Here is a 25,634-nt window from a genome sequence, read left to right as displayed (position 1 = left end):
CACAAAACTGGAAGGGAAATGGAGGTCATCTGCAGGCAGCAACAGTCATCAGCCCAGCAGTCTAACCATAGGCAAGAGTTCAAACATAACCAAAATAGCCCCTGGCTAATGTATGTCTAAGCTGTTCTCTAAAACCTCCTAGGATGGAAAAGCTAGAGTCTTCCCAGAGGATCTGTTTTCCTAGCTACACTTTCTTTGCTCAGTTGGTTACACAAACAAACGAACAGTATCTGCATTTTCACAGGTGATGAAACAGAGAAGATAATGACGTGACTTGATTGACGCCACACAGAAGAATGGCAGGTACAGGAATTTAACAGCTTATTCCCAAACTGTCTCACTGTACCGCATGATCTTCATCCTGAAACATTCTAAAGTCTCTTGGATTCTACGGCTTGCTCACACCCACTGCTAATTTACAGTCACCTCTGGGTGTAGTGTAGCAAGTGTTCAAAGGGCATCAACACTGTTTTGTGTGACAGAAGAGAAAGATTATTCTACCATAGGAAAACATAACTACTCCAGCATGGAATTTAATCAGAACAGTAGAGACGAACAATAAGCTTTAAAGTTACAGTACTCTTGTTAATATATAAGAATTAAAAAATAACAGTAATTTGAAAGATAGTATTTTCTGAGTGGGTGCCAATTATCTCTGCACATATTGTGTTAAGAGCACTTAGAGAACTATCTCCTGCTGGAAGTGCCATCTGAAGCTGCTTCAATATCTGCAGCATTCCTGGATTTTCACAAAAAGTAAGAAACTCATTTCTGTTTTGCTTGTAATACACATCTAGCCTACACCCAAAACTGGAATAAGAGGAGCTTCACTGCTTTAACACATTTAGTGAGTAGTCTAGTCAACATGAAAGAAAAACTACAAATAAAGAGGTACATGAGTTCTTAAACTAGAGCTGGAGGGGATAGAAGACATGGAACTTGCCTTCAAGATGCTAGTCCTCTCTCCTATTTCAAGATATTAATAAAGATATTACAAGGAAGGGAAGCAAGGGAAAGGGAGAAGTTTGTAAGGCAAAGGAAGGAAATTAAGTACCTGTAATTTGTCAGAGACAAAGCAGAAAGTTTGTGTGCACATGCGAACAGGTTATGCTGTTAGCAAATTCCAGTGATAAGTTATATACATCAAGATTATAAAAAGTATATGGAAAAGACAAAAGCCTATTAGATCCCAGGAGCGAAAAGCAGAAGTTGATTGTGGGGGTTTCTCCCCGAGGGCGAGCAGAGTGTCAACAGTCTTTCGAATGTGACGAATATCCGACTGCAGGATGTCATACGGAGAGCAGAGGTCAGCCTATCCCGAAGGGCAGCCATTAGAACAGAAAAAGAGTGCAAAAAATTAAAAATACAAAAATAGAAAGATATTGATAAATAAATTATCACAATATTCTAGCATAAACATGTAGGAATAGTTTCTTGCTAGTCTTGCCTTAGTCACTAGACATCCCAGCTTTCTTTTATTTCCTCTAAAATACTGAAGCTATCATATAACATCAGACTGTTAAGATAGAAGTGCTCAGGCCTTCTAATCCTTCCAAAATTATGCCCAAGTTCACAAGGTGAGGAAGTGCGTGTGATCCGCTCATTCCAATGAGGTCTGCACACCTTCGTTCATCTGGACCTTATTCAAATGCTTACATGGAAGCAGCTGAAAAAACTAACTTATAAAATAGCAAACAGTGGGTTAGAAAGCTGTTAAAAGCACAGGCAGCAGCAATATGAAGTCTCAAGAAAAAGTATTTACGGAAAGCATTAGAAGTACGCAAAATTCTCTAATATAATAATCTACAACTTGGTATTCAAATATCACCTCAAATGATACCCTGGGATAGAAACTTAAAAAGTCAATGTAGCACTAACTATACTTAATTTTAATAAAGTTTCTAAACTGAAGACTTGGACACTAAATTCCTTACGTAGCATTTTTAAAACTATTAGCAGGTTAGATTCCCATACCATTTTTGGAAAGTATCAATAACCATGTGGCAACTTACTCTAGACTGGCTATACAATATGAAGCGTAATATGTAATAATATCAGTATGTTCACACGATATTTAGCATTAAAATCAAACCAAGCAACACTAGTACTTTCAAAATGCAATCTAAGATACACCATTTTACATTGCAAATAAGGCCTTACTGAGATAAGGAATACTTACTGAACAAAATTACATGCAGTAAGAGTTTGAGAGGACACTGTTCCTGTCGAAGCTTTTCAGTCTCACTTCCTCAATGAACTGACAGTATACCAAATAAACTAAGACATGAAAGTTCAATGTCTGTTTTCTGTTAGTGCAAAGTTTCAAGGTCCAGTTTGAAATAAATTAATCTTTAAAATATTTAAAATATCTTTCTATCCTGAAAAGTGGCTAGTGAAACTGGAAGTCAAAACTGTCATTCATACACAAATTAAGAAGTGACACTTTTTTTTTTTTTTTGCTTACCATGACTGGTTCTAGCTTTACCAGGAGTCAAAAGCTGCAAAATTTTGTTACTTAGGCCACCAGATAGAGCAGGGAACCAACCTGCCTAGCAACAACACTTTTTGCTGTGATTTTTCATAATTTTTTTTACTCAAAACTCTAATGTAATAATAAAGTTCAATGCAATTCTGTCATTTTTTTAGAGTATGAAAACTCACAGACAGCACAAAACATGCTGATTTTGTTTAAAAATGGGATAGAATTAGTACTGTATTCTACACCTACATCCACAAGCTGCTTACCAGAGAAAGAAGTTTTAGTGCAAACTATTCATGACTACCAACTACATAATATATTGCATTTTTACCAGACACCAATAAACCCAGTAAATGCTGGATTCATTTTGGAACAACATATAAGACTCAATTCCTACTTATTGAAAATACATACCAAAGTAAATATCTAAGATACATTCAACTTGTATTTTAAAAAGAAAATTCCAGAACTTTATAATAAGGACTTTTTAAAATTTTTGTCCAAAAACCCCCCAAAACAATGCCAATAGTCCCTACTGCAGTCAAACGGAGAAGGGAGTAATTTCAGAGTTTAGAGACTGAGAGCTGGTAATAGGTTGACTTCTTACAGATACTGATGAAGTTGCTAACCCAAGATTAACATCCTAAGCAGCATAAGGAGAAGCCAAAGCGTACAAAAACAGCCAACACATGCAGAAGAAATTTCCTATAAAAACTGCCAGGCTGTGTTTTAGTTAAATTCAGTGAAACCTGGGGAAGCCTCAGGAATGTCTGACTATTTTTGTGTGTTCTGTGACAATGGATAATTTGGTGTTATATTCACGCGTTATAATGTAAAATGTTTATATTTTATGTATTTTAAACTTCTGTAATGTAACTGTAGATGAAAAATATCTAGCTCTTCTGTAATGGTAGAAGTATTTCCACTTATTGCACTGATATTGTGCAATAAAATACAAAACTAAAACATGACATCATGAAGTAGTGAAAAAACACATGACCCCCACACAAAGTCTCAAAGATAACCACCCATCCACTCATCTATGACAAACACTGCCCCTCTCATTTAGGGGACTGAAATTATTGCTAGTAAGAACTACAAAGATACATCTATTTAATCGTTATATTTATGGACTGATATTTTATGTCTATGAAGCTGTATGATTAAATCATACAGCTGTCAATCACGCACACAGAATAAACACAGTAAGACAGAAACAGGACAGCAAAAGCATAGCCAGCTGTTTGTGTGCACAAACCACCCTCATTCTGCATGCCCCTGCAGTGACAGAAAACACACAGCATTTCAGAACTGACCTCCTCAGATTTACACTCTGATAGAAAAAGTCAAGAGTAAATTTGCAGAAGTGCATTAAAGAATGAAATCTGTAGTGCATATGGACTATACTCAAAACACAAATGAGAGGAACCTCAGAACTCTGCTTTCAGGATTAAGAGTGTATTGAACCACTTAACTCCATACCATAGGGCAAACAGTGTCCATTATCGAGTCCAGAAGGAAAAGGTGGAGAAAGGAGTCATACCTGATAAAACTTACTGCGACTTCATAGATGTCTCATGATGAAACTATGGAGAAGTAACTGATTATGTGATCAGAAAACAAGCATAATGATAATATACCTTGCATTAAACTAAAAAACATGATTACCAGTTGAACAACTAAGAGGTGGATGGATAGAAGGTAAAACACTTTACAGTCACTGCTTGGCTGCCTCCTTTACTTTGTTTTGCTGCTTTTAGAATACAAAAGCCTCCTGTTTTGTTTTTCTTCATTATTGTTTTTCTTAATCTGCAATTCCTACACTAACACAAATCACACTGATTTTTAGAATAATTCTGTCTGACATTGCCACTTAGTAGACCTCGCTATCAGAGGAGAGGCTGAAACACAGTAATAGGTCCCATCTGCAGGGCTCGAAAGTCACTCAGAAGTGGCACAGCTGAACCTTTCACAGTCTGCATCTTCATACAATGACTGGAGGTCCAAAAAGCCATTTCTTATCATCACGCTCTTTTCCACTCAGTATGTTTACACCATGTAAATGACTGAAAATTTAAGAGATATGGCAGAATTCTCTCATTCCCACCCAAGACATAATTTGTCCCACTAAATCATGCTGCGTTACTACTGATGTGCTGGAACACAGATGCTTGGTAAACCTGCTGGACCATTTGGCTGTGAAAGATTTAATTTTATCACTACCTTTTATCAATAGAAATTACCATTCCAGTACTAATCACGGTAACTTCAGTCTATCTTGTTTTTAAGCTGAAGATCAACAAGGCATGTTATATGGGGAAACTCTTTCTTTTGTTTTTAAAAAAATAATCTTATTTTGCTGACCTGACCCCATAAAGGGTCAAAAGATGCTCAAGTGCCTAAACTGTTAAGATACTACATTAGTGTAAGATGTGTATCCTAAAAATTCATTCATGTCTTGGTGAAAAGCTAATTTCACAGACATTGAAAAGACTTCATTTTCTTTTTCAATAAATTCTTAAAAGATCCTACTTCTGATACACGTTATTTGTTCATAACTAAGAACCAGAAAAAATGCAGACCAAAACTTGTAACTTTTGTCTTTCTAACACATTGCATATACAGCTTTGTTTTGGTCTAAATCTTACTTGTAGTAAAGTATCACTCAACCCACCACAAATCATTATTTTTAACTTTTGAAAGGAATATTTCTTAACACTACTGAAAGCACATAATACTGTGTAATATGGATTACCAGGAATAACAGCTACCAAGAATAAAAGCTCAAGTTTAGTTAATTTATTAATTTGCAGGTTAAAATGGGAAAGTCTATTTCTTTGCTTCTAGTATGAATACTGACGTGGCAATGACAAGCTGAAGAAATCTGCATGAACATTGTTGCCTTTACATATATTGTTACTGGTTTTATGAAACACCAGTTGTAAACAAAATACTTCCATAACTTCACATACAAGGTAATCTAATGATGATTCACTCTTCTGATAATTTTTAATATCTCTGAGATGAGATGTCACTACAAAGAATAAAACTGCACTAGAACCATTACATTTGACACTTTGGGGGCCACACTTCCATGCAAAAGAGAAATAAAAAAAAAACCAGCTTTATTTTTCAAACCCACCAAGTATGAGAGGGTGGGTGCAATATAGAGGAACTGAGTAAGCAGTAAGGGTGGTATTATTTGTGGGTTCATGTGACATTAACAATGTAAGTCCAGTGAATGGCACCATCCAAGTACTGCATGTCACTGAGAAATGCAGCTGGATCTCAGCCCTACTTGTCACACATCTACTGCCATGTGCTTATTCAATCTGTATCAGCCAAAAAGTAGGAATGTTTGTCACTGTCACTACTATAGAAGAAATCAGGTAATTTGATGGGTTTCAGTTAACAATGTAAAATAAAGTATTCTTTTGCAATTTTCTAAGAGACAAAGATTGCACCTTTTTGTCATACAGCTCCTGAGGGGCACAGCAGACATTTTCTGAATCTTCACGCTTTCAGATACTTACCTGACAACATTCCTTTCTCACATCAAAAAACAAGTTGATTTGTCTCAAAAAGTGATCTACAAGGTTCTCTGATAAGGTGCGACAGCGAAGCTTAGTGGCAAAACTGGGCACAACTTGATTGTCCTATGATTCTCACACTTTCGACAGTCTCCTGGTGCAGCCAGAGCCCTGCTATTCAGTTTCATATTAAGGGTCAGAGTTCAAACTTCCCTTTTATATATGATCCAGCACGTTCCTTCTGCATGCAATAAGGAGCATCGCGTGGCTGTTAACAGAAAGCGATTTCAATGTGTCCCCCATTGTGTTGGAATTCTCACCTGGCAGCTAATGGCTTTCAGAGTCATCTACATACCACGTCATTATAAGGAGACACTGATGTTCCTGAGTTCTGTATCTGTGATTCTTTGGTCAAGATGCCAGCTTCTGATACTCAGTGTGACACATTCAGATACCAGCTGCATTGTTCTACATTTGTATGAAGTTTCCCAGGATCATTCTGGGAATGTAATTTTGGTCCAAGAATTGAATGCTAAAAACCACAGAAGTAAGAGACCATGCACATCAGCACAACACAGCAATTACTTAGCTATTTTCTTGTTTTCATTTAACATGACTAAACAGGATATTATTTCAAACCTGTGGAGTTCAGGAAACAGCACATACTCTATTCCTTAAATAACTGAAAACAAACCAACACGAATTATGACCATTTAAAATCCTTTTCAAACCCATGCAGCAGAATTTCAAGTTAATTCTCAGGAACTAGACATGGGCGTAAGTACCAGAGAAAAGCCCAATACGTACGGGTATAAAGACCCAAAAGTAGAACCTATCGCTTTCCCAAATAAGGTGCTTGTTTTAAAAAAGAAGTCATCATTCACTACACTCCTTTTCCTGGTTTCTCCAGAGATAGTTAGGCACTGCACAACCCATCAATCTGAAGCAGCATGAGCACACCATCTGTAGTTCTTTAAAAACTTTGACAGCTGACTGTCATACTCACTATTACACAATTTTGCATTCCTAATCCATGTCCCTGCAACACACAGTGAAGTTCTAGCATCTACCAGCTACTTCCACAACATGATGTGTTTTCACAAAATATAGCAAACATATACATTTGCAAATTACCTACAGCTAATCAAACAGAATTTCCTCAGAGTACTTAAAACCTATTGTAAGATTACAATTGCAAGCAATTAATTTAATGTTTAAGTGAATGGGTTTTTTCCTTAAAGAGAAGTTAATGGCTTATTTAGATACATAAAGATGGTTAGTTTACAAATCAGACTGGTAAGATGTGGCTTTGTGCCCAAGCCTCCATGCAACTCTTCAACAGATAAACTTGAACAAATTTTTAAAAAATCCTAAAGAATTCAACACTAATTTCAATGAAAGGATTAAAAAGGAGGGGTAATAAATACATATATATGGAAATGCCTATTCACAAAATACAAAAAAATTTATTTCTCCGGAGAGTTTACTTATAGAAAACCAAAATTAAAAAGAAGGAAAGATTTCTGAAAGATGTCATAACAGCAATGAAAACAGCTCTTGGCCTTTTCTTTCCCAATAGGCTACAGCCAGGAAAACCTGACTTGTATTCTATTCACTGATAATTTATGATGCGTCAGAAGAATTTTGGGGGAGCTTAACAAATACTCCATGTCTATAAGTCCACAACAATGAGATTTTGATCTTCTCCAAAGTGAAATTTTACCTTTAATATGAAATTGTTGTAACGTTAGAAATTACATAACTACAAGAACTAAATGAACCATTACAACTTAAGAGACCCAGTCATTACACTGAACTGTCAAGTTAAATTTATGATGAACCATTCACTGAAACTGTAAGAAAGTCTCCCCCTCAAAATTCCTACAAATAGCAAAAATGATCTGTCACTTTTGCTGTCCTCCAAATCAAATGCTAAAATATAGCTAAAACAAAGATTCAAATTGGAACTCTTTCCCAATGTGAAATCTTTGCATTACCATCTGCTCCCCAAGGGGATGGTGGTGGAAATCACACAAAATATCTTTGCATTTCAGCATTCTTGAAACAGAAAAAAAGAACTCAGCCTTCATTATACTGTCATATGCAGGCACCAGTGAAAATACATAATGCAATTTTCCTGTGTTCAGTTTAAAATGACCTTATATAACACTTTACCTTCTTTTGAGGGTCACATATTTGAAATTTAACTTTTAAATACTTTTAAAAACTTTTTTTAAATTGAACTTAATAGGTTCTTCTACACCATAAGGGAGTCTTTGAAATAATCCCAATGCAACTCCAGTATTCATTACATTAGTTATGAAGATGAGAATAAATTACATGATGAGCGATACCATTCTTAAATGAAATGCAGAAAACACCAAGCACTGCAATTTCCTTGTTTCCAACTCCTGAAACACTTACACCTACATTACAGAATCTTACACATATGTACTTTCCATACTTAACACACAATGCTTTTCTTCAAATCACGGCAGAAATGTTTCAGTACAAGAGATGAGCCTGTTATTAGTCACCAATGCATAGAGTAGTTAACATTGTAAAAAAAGGAAATATTGAAAAAAAAAAAAAAAAAGAAAAATTAAGAAGAATGAAGTTCATATTCTAAAAGCATGAGGTAAAAATGCAGTTATGTTGTGCAATGAAAAAAATTAGCAAGCTTTTGGCTACTTACATAATATATTATCATAATTCCTTATTTATTTTCCATGGCAAAGATAAGGAGATATTAGCGATAATACTGAATTACTCCTTTAAGACAAAACTTGCAAGTTTTAAGTGCTATGAAATAAGCCATTTAAATGCACTGAAGTAATATTAAACAACATTATTTAGATAAATTTTTAAATTTTGTGTCCTTATTGCTAAAAACCTGTAGTTGATAAAGTTATCCTTCAGCTTTCACGTAATTAATGTGTTTTCATTTTTGAACATCTAGAAATGACAGACTTAATTAAATTACCTCTGGTATCCCCAGTTTTCTACATGCATCCAGAAAGTTTTCCACATTTCTCCTGCATTTGGCCATACTAAGTTTAGGCTGTAAAACAAACAAACAGAAAAACAGTCTATGGCAAAAGAAGCCAAAAACATTCATCTGGTCAATTCACCCATTGCATTATTCTTGTACTGATACACCATTTCCATATTTCTCCTGATAACAATGCATAAAATTCTGTTCAACTTTTTCTTTCTACTGCTCTAAAAACATCTTGCCTACAAATAAAAACTGAGTACACACATTGTGGATGCCATGTGCTTTTACTTATCTCTTAAAGTCACCATCTCATTTAGATCTCCATTTGTTCACAACCAGCTTATGAGGTTCTAAAACCTGCCTATTACAAAGATTTGTAACAAACAACATTGATTTTTTGGACAGCAAATTAACTGATGAAGGATTTTAACATACATCATGGAGAACACACTTAACTGTAATTAACAGGCTCACTCCTTTTAAATTTTTTATGTACTCACAAATTTATAGTAACTATATCCAATATTAATATCTCTGAAGAATAAATGTCCTATTACTTTAGAATCTCAAATACTTCAATAATTTGTCTCGCTCAGGACTATTCACCAGGTACTTACAGAAGTATCATATTACTAAAAAGAAAAATCAAAACTCCTCGCTATTTTAGTTTCTCAATATCAGATGTGAAACAATGGTAATTCCTGAATATTCACTTAAACCAAGAATTTACTATAGTAGCAAGGAATTCAAAGAACTAATTTTCTAGGCTAAAATAATTTGAAGGCTGTTTCAAGGAAGAGAACATCAATATAAAGTAGAAACAAAATGAAAGTAAATTAAAATATGTGCTATTTGTTACAGAAGACACCACAAGATACTTATTTCAAAAAATCAGCATGAGAAGTTTTTACCCCAGAAATTCAAGCTTGCATATTTTGACAATGTCATATTTTTACCAAAGATAGAAATTATTTTAAATCAAGGAACAGCAAAAGAAATTCCACTAGACCATCTGAGAAAGTATCTTTTTCTTAAATCTGTCTTCTTGGAAGTTTTTACAGATTGCCTCCAAAATCCACATGGTATTCTCAGAATTGAGTATCAGGGTGTACATGGCAAATTTTTACCAACATGCACATTAAAAAGAAAAAAGGCAAATAGTCTGAAAACACACAAAACCTCTTCAGAACCAGACTGTTACCAGAAATCTAAAAGAATGATCTATTCAAGAAATAGACATAAACAGAGAAAACACAATGGTGCCCTTCTTAGGTTTCAAGAAGTGCACCCAGAGTTTACACCGATTTTATGTCCTGAAATCTTCAGGTCTTTAAATTTAGGCAAGCCAATATTAAATCACTGCAGTGCAAGTTTCTGTTCTGTCTGCAGGTAAAAGGAATCACCTCTACATTTAACTCAACAGGACAAATATGCTAGTAAGTGTTTTAAGTGCTTTAGTAACATGACATCTGCTAAGCCAGACACTGCTGAAGCCAAACTCACATTTTTTTCAATCAACAAAGGAGGGGCTAGTTTTATTTTTTAAAGTTGTACTAGAATAAAAACTTGTAATCAAAGAATTTCATACTGTCCTGAACAAAAATGCCATTATGAAAATATCTGATCTTGTTGCTAGATCAGGGAAAGGCAGGATAACTTTATTCATTCACAGATGTGTTTGTATAAAAATGTATACATACACGATATATATGTATATATCATATATAAAAACTAATGAACATTTGAATTTGCAGTAATATAAATGTTGCCCTTAACAGCAAAGATCCTTCATTTAACAGCAACACAGTTTTTGTACCCAAATATTATTTGGCAATAAAACGGTAATCAATACAACATTTCAGTGCAGCAAGCAACATGCAACTTACTACTGCTGGTGAGGGTACATGAATACTTCCGACAGAGCGAGGGCGAACATGATTTACTAAATGGCACAAAACAACACCATCCATCAGAGCCGAGCCCAGGTCTTCAGGTAAACAAATCTTTAGCCTTGTTTCTATGTTCTGCAAAGGAAGAATGCATGCACACTTTGATATAGAAATGGATGAAGGGGAAAAAAAGGGAAAAAATACCCTCATCTCCTATGCTGTAGAGACATAGCCAGTGTTGGAGTATTTATTACAAAGAAACACAATTCCTTTATATAACTAATTCTTTAGAAACTAAACCACAACCTCCTTTATGCTGTTACTAGACTACATAAACTTCTTTAAAAGAACTCAACACCGCAATGTTGCTGCCACAATAGGCATCTGTTTTTATATATAGCCATATAAAACCACATCTGCATGCAATTAGTCATGTGACTGAACTACATGTGGCTCCTTCCTTTCATCATTTCCCCAAGTCTCCTACCTATCCGTCTTAAATTTTCTTTATCAGCAGCACACTGAAACAGAACTACGTCGTGTTAATGATTGTACAAGCAGAGAACAAAAGGTAATCTTTCCCTAGTAGCCTAAAAATTACTCAGGAAGCATTAGAGTGATCAGAAAAATAGGTAAGGGAAGGCAAAACATTCAGATGTAAAAAAGAAATTCTGGATACCTGTTAAGAAAAAGAATCTCAATGAACAGAATTTGATATTGCAAAATAAAATACTTTTGAAAATACTTAAGAATTAAAAAAAAAACCCCAATCCCAATATATTGTTATATATGATGAGTTTCCTGAATTGTGTTCCAATCTTTAAAACATTCCAACTCTACACTTAGAGATAATTACTCCCATTATCTTTAAATAGATGTTGCTTATTCCTAGTTGAACCTCTTAATGTCATTACTCTCTATTAATACGTTACCTCAACCTATACTGGTTGAATATTAATATCTATGAATAGGTAATTCTTTTTAGAATAAAAGAAGAAGGTTGGAAGAGATTTTTGAAGGTCACAGTTTAACAAATCTGAAGTGACACCAGAGCCCTGGTTAGTTAAGTTTTGGATATCTGCAAGGACAGAGACCCCTAAAATCTCCAAGCAACTTTATTCAGTGTTTCACTGCCCTTATGGCAAAGAGTTTTCTCCTTGTAAGTACTTGAAAGGTCTTTCTCTGCAACTTGTGCCACTGTCTTTCATGGGTTCACCGTTAATCTTTGAAAAGCCTGACTTTACCTTCTCTTTTACTACCCTTCAGGCAGCTGAGGACAGTCATATGATGTTCTCAGTACTTTAAAGCAAGAAATCCAATCTAAAGAAATCCAGCTCTTCACTTCTTCCTCATACATCCTTTATTTGGGTAGCCTCACCATGAAATAGCCTCCACTGAAGCACTGTGGGGTTTCATTATACTTTCCCATTTTTTTCTTTTACTAGACACACTACTCAAGTATTTGCATGTAGATTTTACAAGTGGCAAACAGGGTAGTGCTTCATGTTCACTAATATAATGTTTTGTTTTCACCTTGGTTTAATTCACAAGTCAGAAAACAATTCTGGTATACGAGATTCAAAAATACACTTCGAGACTGTTTTCCCAAAACCTGTTACAAAAATATTTATAAAAATTAATGAATTTAAATTTATTCATTAGAACACTGATTTGTCTGTTGGGAGACTACTCAGCACAGACCAGGGTACACTTTTTATAAGAGCACAGTGCATCTACAATACCAACTCAGTGCCATTTCATGCTGGAGTCCATGGCTCTGTGTAATCTCAGTAAACACTAACCTACCACGAAACAATTCAAAAGCAAAATTAACTAATATATATATTTATTGCATAAAGTATAAACTTAATGACTTGTATGTTCTGGGCTATTTTCTTGTGCAGTACATAATCAAATGCTTTGGTGGTTACTAATGCACGGTCAGTCTTCTCGCTCTTGTCACCACTCCTTGACTTGTAATCAAACTTCTCACAAGAAACAAAAGAATTTTTATTCCAGAACATGATATTTCAGGGTGAGAGCAAAGAAGGACAGTACATGGAACTGAAGGTCAGTAACATATTAAACCAGCATTACTGGTAATACTTGATACTCTGTAGAGACATCCTTATTACTTCTCCACAGTCAAGCCTGACACAGTGGATAACCTTGTTCTACTTTTCACTGAGAATTAACTGAACTAATGCACAAGGCAGGAATCTTGCGGAAATTACCTATGATTATTTTTAGGAACTTGGGGACTTGCTACATATTTGTGGTAACTCTTAAAAGAAATGTTAAAAAGCTGCATTGATGCTGCTGAAATAGACGAGGCTCAGATAACTACAAACTAGTGCAGTTTATTATTGCTGCTTCCATTTTCTTCCCCATTACCAAAAAGTCTCATCTAATTCCTGTATCTTGTCCTTCTGGCATCATTCAAGTTTAGAATCAAAAATATACTACATTCTATCAACTATGTTAAATCTTCAACAAGATCTGTTCTGTTAAAAAAAAAAAAAATCAGCAGCACCAAGTTAGGTAAATTCATATAAAACAGGTGAGGGCCTGAGGTAAGACAATGCAAATCTGAAAGTCCACGTAGTTCTACATTAAAAATCCCACCTTTTAAACACTATTTGGTAAAGAAAAAAAAGGCAACCCTCTTGCTTTAAAATTAAATAATAGAAGACATGTTATTTAAAACAAATTGATAATTTTTCAACTAGCCATTCCATGAAGCTACTGAGATAAGAACAAATAATGTTGTAATTCAGCTGTGATGTGAAAATCACTTATCATTTCCAGGTTTTGCAGTGATACCCTTTGTTCTGTTAATGTGATATAACTGGAAACCTTGATAGGTTCAGGCTTGTGACATTCCTCGCAGCAAAGGTTGTCATCTTTTTTTTAAGCAGAGCCAAGTGTCACACAAACAGTGCTACCAAGGTATTAGTTGTGTAACACAAATCCTATGCACCAATTCCTTCATCAGGCTCTAGCTTCTACATTCAAGACAATGTATCAGGAAACCACCTTCTGTATTCATATTGTCCAGTGATGAAATATTGAATTAATTTCTAAGAAAACTTTTTCAAGCATTAATTATCTACTTTCAGCTTTAACTAATAAATTTCACTATGCCTTTTACATGCAAAACTGCAGATTTCTCCAGCTGTTTGGAAATAGTTCCTAGACGTCTCTCTCTCAAGTGCTCACTTCATCCTTTCTGATTAAATTAAATAAATCATTAATTCCACCAGTGCAAGGCATGCTGATTAACTGTATGTCGTTCAGGTAACTCCCATTATTATTTCCCATTTTTACAAAATCTTTCCTGAAGTACAGACATCTGATTGTGATAAAGAACTTCAGCAATAGTCTCATTGATGTGATCTGTAGGAGTAACATTGCCTCATTTAACCTTTCTCATATTGTCCTCCTTAGGCAACTTTCCCAAAGAAAAACTAAAAAAGACATTCCACCAGAATAAATTAATTCTACCAACACTCACATACCTCACGTAGCTGTTCCACAAGTTCTCTCTCTTCTCTCATCTGCTCCATTTTCCTTCGAATTGTGAACTGCGGATCTATTGATTCCAAATTTCTTTGTGGTCTTAAGAACACTAGGATTTTTAAAAAGAGAAATTGTAGTTTAAGAACAAACACTTAGATTTATTTATTTCTAAATTAAGCAAAATCCTTAGGCACTGCTTCCAGCAAAAACAATTTTTTTTTTTTGTTCTCAGGAGGACAGAAAAATCTGATCTTGGATTACAATTATGAATGGCTGTTTTCTGGATATTGCTCTGTACAGCATCCTGAGGCATCAATGGTGTGGATAATTTGTCATCCAAATTCTAATCTCAGTGGGAAAATTCTGTTAGATGATTAAGCACCAGCAGCGTCCCTTAGAGAGTCTGATCTGTACAACACTGTATTTAACATGGCAGGAAACACCTCTTATTCTTTTAAGTAGAACTCCTAACAAGATGCTGAATTGTGCAACAAGTTGTGACAAGCTTCCTACACAGAACAAATTGCTTGCTAGATAAGGTTATGCTAAAAAAACCCCACCCACCAAACAAAGTCTTGTAGACATGTAGGAAGACTCAGCCATTCAGTAACTGCCTACACTAAGAAGTTGTATTGCAAACGTAGCATTGCACAAACTCTTGGCAGTTCTGCTTCCCACCAGTCCTGCTGACTCTATCACTTTGCCCACATACAGTTCCTTGAAATCATGACATGACATTTCCGCAAATATGCGCCTCTACCCTTCCATTCTTGTGGTCAGTGACCGTTTTGAATGGTTTGGAAGAACAAGATGATGTACAGTCAAAAAGCAACTCTCCCTGTTTGTGACTTTGTTTGCCATCTCAGACAAGTGCAGTCATGAGGAATCTCACCCAGCTGTGTGCGGGTTCACCTGTATGCAGGCTGCTTAACTAATGAGATGACTGATCTAAGATAGCTCTCTAGTCAAAGGGACAGACAGACAGCACCTATGGCACTTCAGCCAAAAGGCAGAGTTCTTTCCCCTAAGTACTATAAAAAGGAGCTTAAGGCAGCAAACTCCTTGTGTATCTTTAGGCTACTCATTTGAGGCATCAAGATAGAATAAACCATGGCCAGTTACCAAACTTGATTCCTTTCACTACTTAACTCACACAGTCCTAATTTAACTTTTCCCAGGCAACTGAAACTTGCTACATTGCTGTTAAATTAGTAATTTCTGGAATGCCATATTAATGCTATTTGTTAAACAGAACTACTTTTAAATAAAACACCTACTATTACAGTTTTGTATTAGTAAACTCTGTTCTTCGTAATGTCATCAGAAATCCCAGTGGCAGAGTGGGAGAGCATCCTGTAGAGAATGTGCAGGACTAAGGTAGAGAATATACAGGACTGAGAACTATAGAAAGTGACTGCATCTCAGTTCCCTTCTCCAGGTGGACTACACATCTTCATCAGTGCCACCATTCAGAAGGATCTATACACAGGTGCACACATTATAAACAAAAACATTCTTTATGCTGACCTGATACACAATGCATGAGAGTAGCAGAGCCATGCCTTCAGATGCAAAAGGCCCACAGTTGTAGTGACATTTAATCTTTGGCTTTGTAGATGGCAAACTGGACATTTGGAATTGAATTCTATATCCAAAGTAGAGTGTATGAACATATCCATGCTTCCTAACATGTTGTAGGAAAGGTGACACATGACTATGACTGCACATGCCCAAATACACAAAGGCTGTTATAACACTCATATATGGTGAAAATTACCTAAAATGTTATTTAACAAATTGTATCATTTAGGATGGCTACAACAACAAAAAAATCAAATCCCAAGTTTTTCAAGAGCAGAAACCCTTATCAAGGACTTCTATTAACTCCAGAAATGTACTGTATTAAAATTTCTGCATTAGCAATTCTGTAATAATTTACTGGAGACTGCTTCTAAATTTTTAAGAGGTGAAATAAAAATCTCCTATCACATTAATTAAAAACAGTAGTTGCAATTTCTAGGATTTTATAGTTCACTGTACAAGTCTAATAATTGAGCTTTGGTGCCTTTCATAGATGAAAGGCGTACCTAGATAAAAATCCTTCTTGAATGGTAAAACCATGTTTAAACGGTATTAAAAGTCACTGTAGTTTTATTAGCAGTAGCAATATTTCAAATGATTATCAGTAGTACAAAATTATGTTCAATTTTCATAGAATTATAATATTATTATGGTCTTCATTCAGTTTGGCCACATCTATCCTTTTTTAGGCCTTTGTGAAGTCAAAGTTCCAAAATCTACGTCCTTCCAATTTCAGATTACAAATGTCCCTTACTGAAAGGTATCAGCATTACTTTGTCAATTCCACCACAAGAAAAAGGCAGTGAGAAACTACAATTAGAAGCTTTTCAATAATACAAATTTAACTGATTAAAAAACAGAATCTAAAAACACTCTAAAGCATTAACTGTAAAAGTTCTTGTTATGCACTGAATTTTTTTAAAAAGTGTTCCCAGTACAGGAACTTTTGGCAGTACTAAGTGTTGCTTGCTTCTCAGCATTACACACAATCTCCAGCAAGGGGAGCCCATACCTCACACACACCTGAATGTCTATTTTTTACTCTTTCAAAGAGTCAGTTTCTGCTTTTTGAATCCATGGTCAAGCCAGGTTATTATGTAATGCTGGTTCCAATAATTTTTTTAAAAAGTATTTTGCACAAGTGTCAAAAAGTTAGATGAGTAATAGTTAATAACATAGTATGTACTCAACATACTACTGTCAAGGACAAACTTCCTTGTGAAAATTCTCATTTCTGCACTGAATTCCAATGCACATTTGTGCACTGTTAAGTGCACACCAGGGAATTCAGTGTACTGAGTACTTAGTGTGACAACATTATCCTTCAGGCAAAATAATAAATGATTTAACCTGACTGTAAAGATAACAGACAAAAAGAAGGTTGGACTATGACAGGCAGAGATGAAGTCGGGCCAAAAGTTTATAGTTAGATTTCTCTTTGATTGACTTATTCAGTGTAAATTTAAGTTACAGAAATGCAATAGCCACAATTAAAAAAATATGCAGCAAAACCAGTTTCTGCTGAAACACCCCAAGATAATAAATGCTAACATTTGCATTCGGCTTAAGATTTGAGTGACAGGAGGCATCTATCTGTTCCAAATGCACAAGCTAGTCTGTGCCACTCTTTTCATTTAGAAGATTAAAACCATAACAAATATAGGTTAGAACAGATGAAATTCTGCACTGATTGAAGCACCTCTAGGTTGCTCTCTTAGTACATTCATCAGTGAAATGTTAACTTAGCTTCACACCATCATGAACTAAATTCAGTTTTCACAACTTACCAGTATCAGAATTCTTATATTCCACACTCATTTCCGTTATGGAGCTGATTCCTTACATATGCTGCCTCTTATGGTCTTATAATCAAGAACACTGAGGCAAATAGCAAATATTGCCAACTAAAGAACTGAACTAAGAATGAAATACCCCTGTGAAGGGGCTTCAGTCCTAAGTCTTGGGTGGTACAAGTGTGACTGCCAGAGTGGCATCTGAATGGTAAGACAGAATGTTTCCTTAAGCTAAATGTTTGCATTTATCACTCAGTATTTGTAGTCTTGGTTTCAATCTGATACTTTTGACAGTTTCAATACCTTTTAATACCTAAACACCCTTCTACTTTCAGGCAATTGGAAAAACATGGCCCACTTTGCATACAAGTGCTATGTCTCAGCATATTATGACAATAAAACCCTGGAGAAAAAACAAAACAAAAGCAGCAGTCTAATATCTGATAGTCCACTAATGGACCTGACCTTCACTATTAGCATCTTACTAACAGTTTCTATTGGACAGAAATCACTATTTTTGCTTAGCTGATCGTTTCAGCTTTGTTTCTTTATGGATTCTTCTATTAAGCCAGTTATGCACACCTGCACCAATAAATGCAGACGGAAGCAGGATATTTTAATAGTCACTTATCTTTCAAAAAATAATAAATAAAAAAGTGCAGAAGAGAGAGCAGCAAAATTAATTGTTATTTGAGTACAACTTTTATAAACTCTTTAAAATAAAGCAAGTAAATAAACCTACACTGAAAATAGTTCTTGGAATTAATATCATGGGAAAAGTTGTTTTGCCAGAGTTGAAAAGAGTGATGCTTCACTCATTGATTTTTGACACTACATATTCCAGTGCCAATTAAAGTGCATCCTCTGAGGTATTTAGTCTTATAAACATCCCCTGGAGAGTACTGTCTTTTGTCCTTAGCCACATGGGGCATTCACCACATACTCATGTTTCTGAAAACATAAAATTAAGTAAATTATATATGGAACACCTACCATTGTCACTGTCTCCTTCAGATGGGATACTGTAGCTAAAGTTGTCCCATGTTTGTGCCTGTGTAAGTGTGTTGAAGGAGATAGGAGGAAAACTGAGGGATGGGTCTGCTGGAGGGGAGTGATAACCAGTCCAACCATGGTGGTAATAAGGACCGGAGTGGGAATAAAAGTGGGCAGCAGCATATCATATATGGCATTAGGATTGTATGGTAATGGCAAAGATGTAATTAAGAGGTGATTAATACAAAATGCATAAATTTTGAGAAAAGAATGAAAGATGGTGCAGAATAAAAAGAACGAAAAGTTAAATGTTAGTACTTGCAAATCATACATTATATGTGCAGTTAAGTCTGTTAGGCTTAGCAAGATCATTGTAACCATAGCACTTCACACAACTTGTTACAACCAAGTTTTAAGAAAAAGTACCCATAGATTTTATATTAAAGCCTGATAAAAACCTTGACTCTGAATCAGAAGGTAAATATACCAGCTGTGAAGTTTCAATAAGGAAACTTTCACAGAATAAAAATTTTGAAAAATTTGTGTAACTATGTAATAGGAACATGTCTCACAAAGACAAAGAAAATTAACACATTCATGTGAAAATATTATGACACTACAATTTCCCAGCTGATTTTGGAAGTAGCAGCTACGTTATCACTTGGATTCTCATTTTGTTGAAGGATGTTCAGTAAGTACATGTACCACAGATGTTTTCCTTTCATGTTAATTCACTTAATCATAAATGAAGCACTACTTTTTTTCTTGCTAACTCCCCCAGCAATAAATTCAAATCTACAATGGGTCCACCATGCTATGTAAGTACTGGTCCTCCACAACTTTTACAGGCCTCTCAGGGACAAGAACAGACATAGAATACCCTCAGAGGGTGATCCCGAGTTTGTACAACGAGCTTTGGCAAATCTGCACCATAGACAGTCTTCTAACAAACACAACTTCATTAATGATTCGATTGGGCTCCCTGAAGCACACAAAACCGTACAATTCCACAGAAGCTGCAACAGTCTGCTGTAGACTATTCATCAGATAACTGTAAAAGCACGTCATGCCTACAGTTCGTGACCACCCATGAACTCATTATGGAGCTAAACTTGGACAGCAATACAGACCCCGTTCTCCCTACCTATCCTGCCGTCTCTCCTTTAACTAGTCACAACACCACCCCTTACTGTTCCTCAGATCCTTCAGCGGAAATTTTTATTCCTTCCCCACCACATCTACTCTGCACTTCTGTCTCTTGTCTTGATTGTGGCAAAGATTTCTGCCCAAGCTTTCCTCAAACCTCCTATCCACAGTGTGTCAGAACTGGATACTAACACCCTTAAAATACCTTCTCCCTGAATCTCTTCATCCCTTCAAAGCTTCACACTGGTTTCCTACTTTATGACAGATTTAAATCTCTTTTCTGCCTTTCACAATAATGCTGCTCCTCAATGAACGCTTCCTGTATCTGATCACAATGTTCCCTACCACTTCTGCAAAAAAAATTAATAATTCACTCATTTCTTGTTCTTCTACATGTATCTCCACGTTTATCTATTGAATCCTGCACACAAGCAACAGCCATGTTCCTCAGACTAGAGATTACAAACTACCTCTGCTCTAAATGCTAAACCATAAACACAAATCAAGATTTCTGTGTAGATATAAAAGCAACTAAAACCACTTACTATTAGAAGAAAGTCCAAAGTAAAGTTTCAGCAAGCACAGAAAATCCCTCTTTTCTACCATTCCAAACTAATATTCAGAACGAACTTAATCATGTAGGATTTCTCCTTCCCACAATTTTGGAATCTGTATTAACATGATAGTAATTCAGACAGCGTCACATAAAGCTTCACTTTAAACTTCTTTTCAGAGTTCCACAGCTCTCTCTCTTCAGACTTTTCCCAGGGCCGGGTCACTGCTTCTGGCTATTGGGACACCAGATCAGCTAAACCTGGGAGTCGGCACAACTTAAACTCTGAGTAGAGTCAACACTGGGTAACAGAACACAGATTTATGGCAAAAGATAAACAGTCTGACTCTGGTAGCAATTGGTATTCTCAATTATTTTCCAAAGTACACAGATAATGCTGTTAGGAAAGAAAACAAACGGAAGGAATAAATATCCAAAGATTAGAAAAACAGTAACGAGCACTCAAATGAGAGAAAAATACTGTCAAGTTTCAATGATATGTTCCAACTAACTTGAAATACAAGCATGTCTACTATAGATGCTAACATTGTGCTTCAAGTTCTCTACAAGTCACCCAAACTGAGGGCACTATATTCACAAGTAATGTTATGCTACGTAAACAGTTGCAAGGGAACAACTCCTCACTTCAGAATTCAAAGTGCTTTGTCACTTTGAGTTTTGTCAGTGCTTGTTTCAGCCTCTGACAGTATAAATTTTTTTGTCTGTGTTGCTGTCACTTCGTTCAGCAGAAACTAAGAAACACAGTGACCTAGAAATGGCACAGAACAAAAGCAAAAACTACTCTTGATTGCAAGATGTATTAGAAGCTACTCAGACTTGAAGGTCTGGCACATTAAGGACAGCATAACAAGACCTTTGCCAGCTCTCGATTTCAACAAATAGCACCACTCTTAACATTTTAATCAATTCATGGATGAAGGAGGGAGAATTTAAATTTATTAGCTATTTTGAGTGATTCCTTTTCAGAGAGCTAATGTACTTCCCAAGAGAAAAAGTAAGGCTTTAAGAAAATGGTTTCTTTTCAATGGTATTTTTTAAGGTTTTCAAAATTAATGTGAATTTGAGAAGTCCCTAGTCTCTCAAAATATTTAAAATACAGAAGGAAATAATCTTAAAAATTTAAAAATCCTCTACCTTTTTACCTTCAACGTAAACTTCTGACCCTTTGAAAAAATCTTTCAAGAAATCTAAACACATTCATTACCTTTCAAAACATTTTCTTTGGGTACTTTGGATTCTTTCTGTCAGCTGTCAGATATGAATTTTCCCAATATTTTGCCTAGCTTAAAAATGAAAGTACAAAAGGTCCTTCAGTCCTGAATACATACCAATATGTACTAACACACAAGTTTAAAACACTGTGGTTTATCCTCTGGAAGCACTTACATTTGTGTGTGTACTTCAAAAAACTGGAATCTTTACCAGAAGCCTAGAACAGTTTACTTTCACCTTTCCAAGAGACATAAACCATTATGAAGCGATGCGGAGGAGGGAAAGTCAAATAGAAAGCAACATTCATTTTAAATAGATGAAAATAAACACAGTGAAAACAAACTCTCAAATTTCAGAAAAAAATATGGTTGCATATATTTTCATTGAAAATTTGCCACTATTTTTTCCATAGAGCATTATATGGATGCATTTTAGTTAGAACACTTCAATGTTCTTTTAATGTTGCACTTGGATTTATGAGATTTATAGAAGCAACTAAGTCAAATGTAAGCTCTAACAAAGTTAAATAGTTAAAACTCATTAAGACTATTTAACTTCATTAAAGCTTACATTTTCAGTAAGTTTTAACATTTCCCCTAAGGCCATTAAGAACTGAAATGAAAAAACCTATTAAAATAAACTACAAACTAAGCTAAAAAGTTTCCTGGATCACAGAAATGCTGTACCTCTGCACTAGCTCAGGTCTATGACACTAAGGCAGCATATAATTAACAAGTACAAATTCCAGCCAGTGATAGAATGGTTCAAACATACAAAACTTGCATGAAGTTTTAAAGGAAACACAAGGAAGAAACTACAGACCTTCCAAGCAAACCAGCTTGAAAAGGAAAAACATGCAGGCTGCACAAACAGGCCAGTATTGTCAGTCATGTACTACTTCTGTATGTAAATATTTCTTATGTGTTAGCAAAACAGCAGAAGATGAAATAATATGCTGCTTTACTATGCCTTTGCAAGGTTTCCTTCTTGCTTCATGGTGCTACATAGCTAATATACTATATTTTTACCTGAAAGTGGATGTAATGTTTTACTATTGCTAAGTTCCCCTATCTTACCATGGTATAAATTTAAGGTAAGATGACTGAAACCAGATGTGATCAGGTGAGAAATGGTGCAGTAATGGATCTTAGTGACTGTAGCATCTCATATGGCAAAGAAAATAAATTCATTATTATCAAGTTTATGCAACCACATGATGACCAAAAGACACTACAGCATTAGCATACTCAAATCTATTCAAATATATGAATTTCAATTAGTACAGTGCAGAAAACAGGTTCTAACCAACTGACTGTGGCTATACACAGCTGCAATATAGTCAGGGGAAGAACTATAGGACTTGTGCACAACTGGTCTTGAATCATGTGACTTGGAGGTTTTCTTGCAAAGGACAGCAGACATTGCAACCCAGACTTTCTAGAAATTATCTCAAAAAAAGAGTCACTAGGCTATTTTGCCCTGACCTATTCTAGTCATTAAGTATAGGAGATCTGGGCACAGATATGCCAAGATTCAGAAGTGCACGTTAAACTAACACTTGAACAAGAAGTCACGGTTTTGCATATTCTTCCACAAAGCAGCTTCCAGCGCCCAGCAGTGCTGGGGTGGGTCAGCCTGCTCTTGGGCTGAAACCATCAAATGCCAGTCACCAGAAGAGATCACTGAGATCTAGGTTACCTCCCCCTGGGTGGCTCCCAATCCTAAATTACCTCCTCCTGTTCCAGAAAGTTCTCCCTTTTTTAGTTATTAATTGGTTCCCTGTTATGACTCCTGCCTCCCTATTTTCCCCATTTGTTCTGAAAAATTGTATCCTCCCCTCTGCTTGTACCCCATTGGTTGTTTTCCCTTTCCCTGCCTTGCTCCACCCCCCCATAAAGGGGGCTAGCCCGCGGCTCCTGGTGGCTTCGCTGGTCCCTGGACCCTCCTGCAAATAAACCTGTTGGAATCCACACCAGAAGCCCTTCCCGCCGCCTTCTTTGCCTCCAGGCTAACGCGAGCCTGATCATCGGCTGCCGGACGTGCTTCCTCTGAGGAGGAGCCAGCGCACGCACCCATCCCACGGTGATTCCACTGAGCCGTCCAGCGAGGACGCTGTGGAGGCCAACGCTGCGTCCCCTCTGCCCGAGGGCACGCCGGGGCTTGGGCTGCCTTACAGCAGCAGATTTCACTGTGGACTCAGAACACAGCCCACATCCTGTGAAAGCAGCAACACGGCATGGGCCTTTTTGCATTCACACATCTTTCCCTTAACAGTGATACTGCAATATTGCCACTGGACGATGCAATATTACTCAATGTTTTATTTTCAATGAATTGTGAAAGGACCCATTTGCTCATCATTTAACCCATATTTTAAATACATGCAGAAATACCAACATTTCTAATCATCAGGAACAAGACAGAGCCAGAGTTTAACATTCCAACAACCTAAGAAACGCACCTGAACAGATCCGTCTAACTGTATATCATAACTACATCAGAAACTTGAACTATCTTCTTTCATAAAAAAAGATTTCTAGCACTTCAAAAAAAACCCAACAAAAACCAAATAAATCTATGGGTACAATTTCATAAACATTTTTTCGATGTTTTACAAGCAGTTTCACAAACTGCTGCCATTATTGCCAAGTATTTTGTTACGGAAACTACAAGCTTGTAGGGGTTTACCAGCACTTGATTAAAAGCATTTGTGGTGAATGAGAGAAACCAGAACTACAGTCTTAGGATGCTGAAAGATACTGAAAACCTAGAGCTACTCTTTAGAGGTGACATGACATGACTTAATATTGACTAGCACAGCACACAGAAGATAAAAACAGAATTAAATCATGTAGCTAATCCTGTTTTTAAAGGAAGCTGTTACCCAAATTCTCAAATACATCTCTAAGTTTGGGAGTTGTTTTGTGTTACTTGCTTTTAGGTTTTGTTTGTTTTGTTTGTTTGTTTTCAAATAAACTGCTGCTTGTTAAAAGACTGGTGGTTATGCAGATAGAGTGCATTGCAAATTCATTGAACTCAGTTGCTGGCTGAAGTAAAGATCTAACCTTCCCATAATGCTTGATCTTTACTCAACCGTAACTGCTGACAGACTCAATGAAGTGAAAAATTTCCAGAGCAACACAAGTGTTTTCCAAAATAGCCTAATTATTTGTTGAATAATGCATTATTCAACAAAATCTAAACTGTATCACTACATACCAATCAAGCAAAATATCTTATTTCAGTTAGTATGTCAGCACAGATAATAAATATGTAAATACATGCAAAATGTGTAGTTATATCCAAACACATACTTTTGTAAATATACATACATATAACTTTATAAAACACCTGATTTACTAGTAATGGATGAAAATTGATCCATATTTAATGTGACAAATAAATACTTCTTAGAAATTCCATCTTGGTTCAAAACTAGAAAACCTTAAAATGTTCTAAGCTTCTTCTAATTGTTGTACAGAAAATTACATTGCTTACTTCTTAAGGGGGAAAAAATAGAGATAGCTAATAATAACAGAGACGTAAAAAACCCAAACCAGTACACACAAATTGGTTTCCCACATTACCTGATCGTGGCTTCAGGCCAAAAGGTATTGTGGTGTTTGTAGTAGGAGACATTGTTGGACTTTTATCCTTATTCTGTGTAATTCAAGAACACAAATCAAAGTTAGACTAACACCCAGAATATAGCTCAGCATATCTGACTATGCAAAATGCAAAAGTTAACAATACTGCATGCTACAACTAATCCACTACAATCTGATCACAATATAGTCCCAAACCTATGATAACCTCCCTTTTTTATTGTACTCTATTCCTCCGCTAGAAAAGATGCATTTCTGACAAAAGAGAGCACGATATTCCCCCTAGTTATAAATAAGCTCAGTTATTTCTCCGTT

The 25,634-nt window shown here is 35.9% G+C and overlaps 1 protein-coding gene across 6 annotated transcripts in view; it reads right to left on the bottom strand.

The window, feature by feature from the left end:
- LRCH1 (leucine rich repeats and calponin homology domain containing 1) overlaps positions 1-25,634 on the bottom strand; it is a 118,855-nt gene that overhangs the window by 11,027 nt on the left and 82,194 nt on the right. For 2 of the 6 annotated variants that reach the window (XR_006013800.1, XR_006013802.1), the window contains 6 exons: positions 25,302-25,374; positions 18,783-18,890; positions 14,415-14,524; positions 10,894-11,031; positions 8,993-9,070; positions 1,055-1,312 (listed from right to left, as the gene is read on the bottom strand). Coding sequence is in view for 2 of the 6 variants with exons in the window: in XM_042014251.1 (XP_041870185.1) it covers positions 8,993-9,070; positions 10,894-11,031; positions 14,415-14,524; positions 18,783-18,890; positions 25,302-25,374 (507 nt within the window). In the remaining 4 variants the exon portion in view is untranslated. The remainder of the gene's footprint in view (positions 1-1,054; positions 1,313-8,992; positions 9,071-10,893; positions 11,032-14,414; positions 14,525-18,782; positions 18,891-25,301; positions 25,375-25,634) is intronic. The other 4 variants (XR_006013801.1, XR_006013803.1, XM_042014251.1 and 1 more) reach the window with 4 other exon arrangements.

The sequence above is a fragment of the Corvus kubaryi genome, unplaced genomic scaffold (genome assembly GCF_017639235.1).
Source record: "Corvus kubaryi isolate FWS band 111438036 unplaced genomic scaffold, C.kubaryi_AGA036_p1.0 split1-65, whole genome shotgun sequence".
Taxonomy (NCBI): Eukaryota; Metazoa; Chordata; class Aves; order Passeriformes; family Corvidae; genus Corvus; species Corvus kubaryi.
The sequence above is the reverse complement of the archived record's forward strand: the minus strand, read 5'-3'. Positions and strand labels throughout refer to the sequence as shown.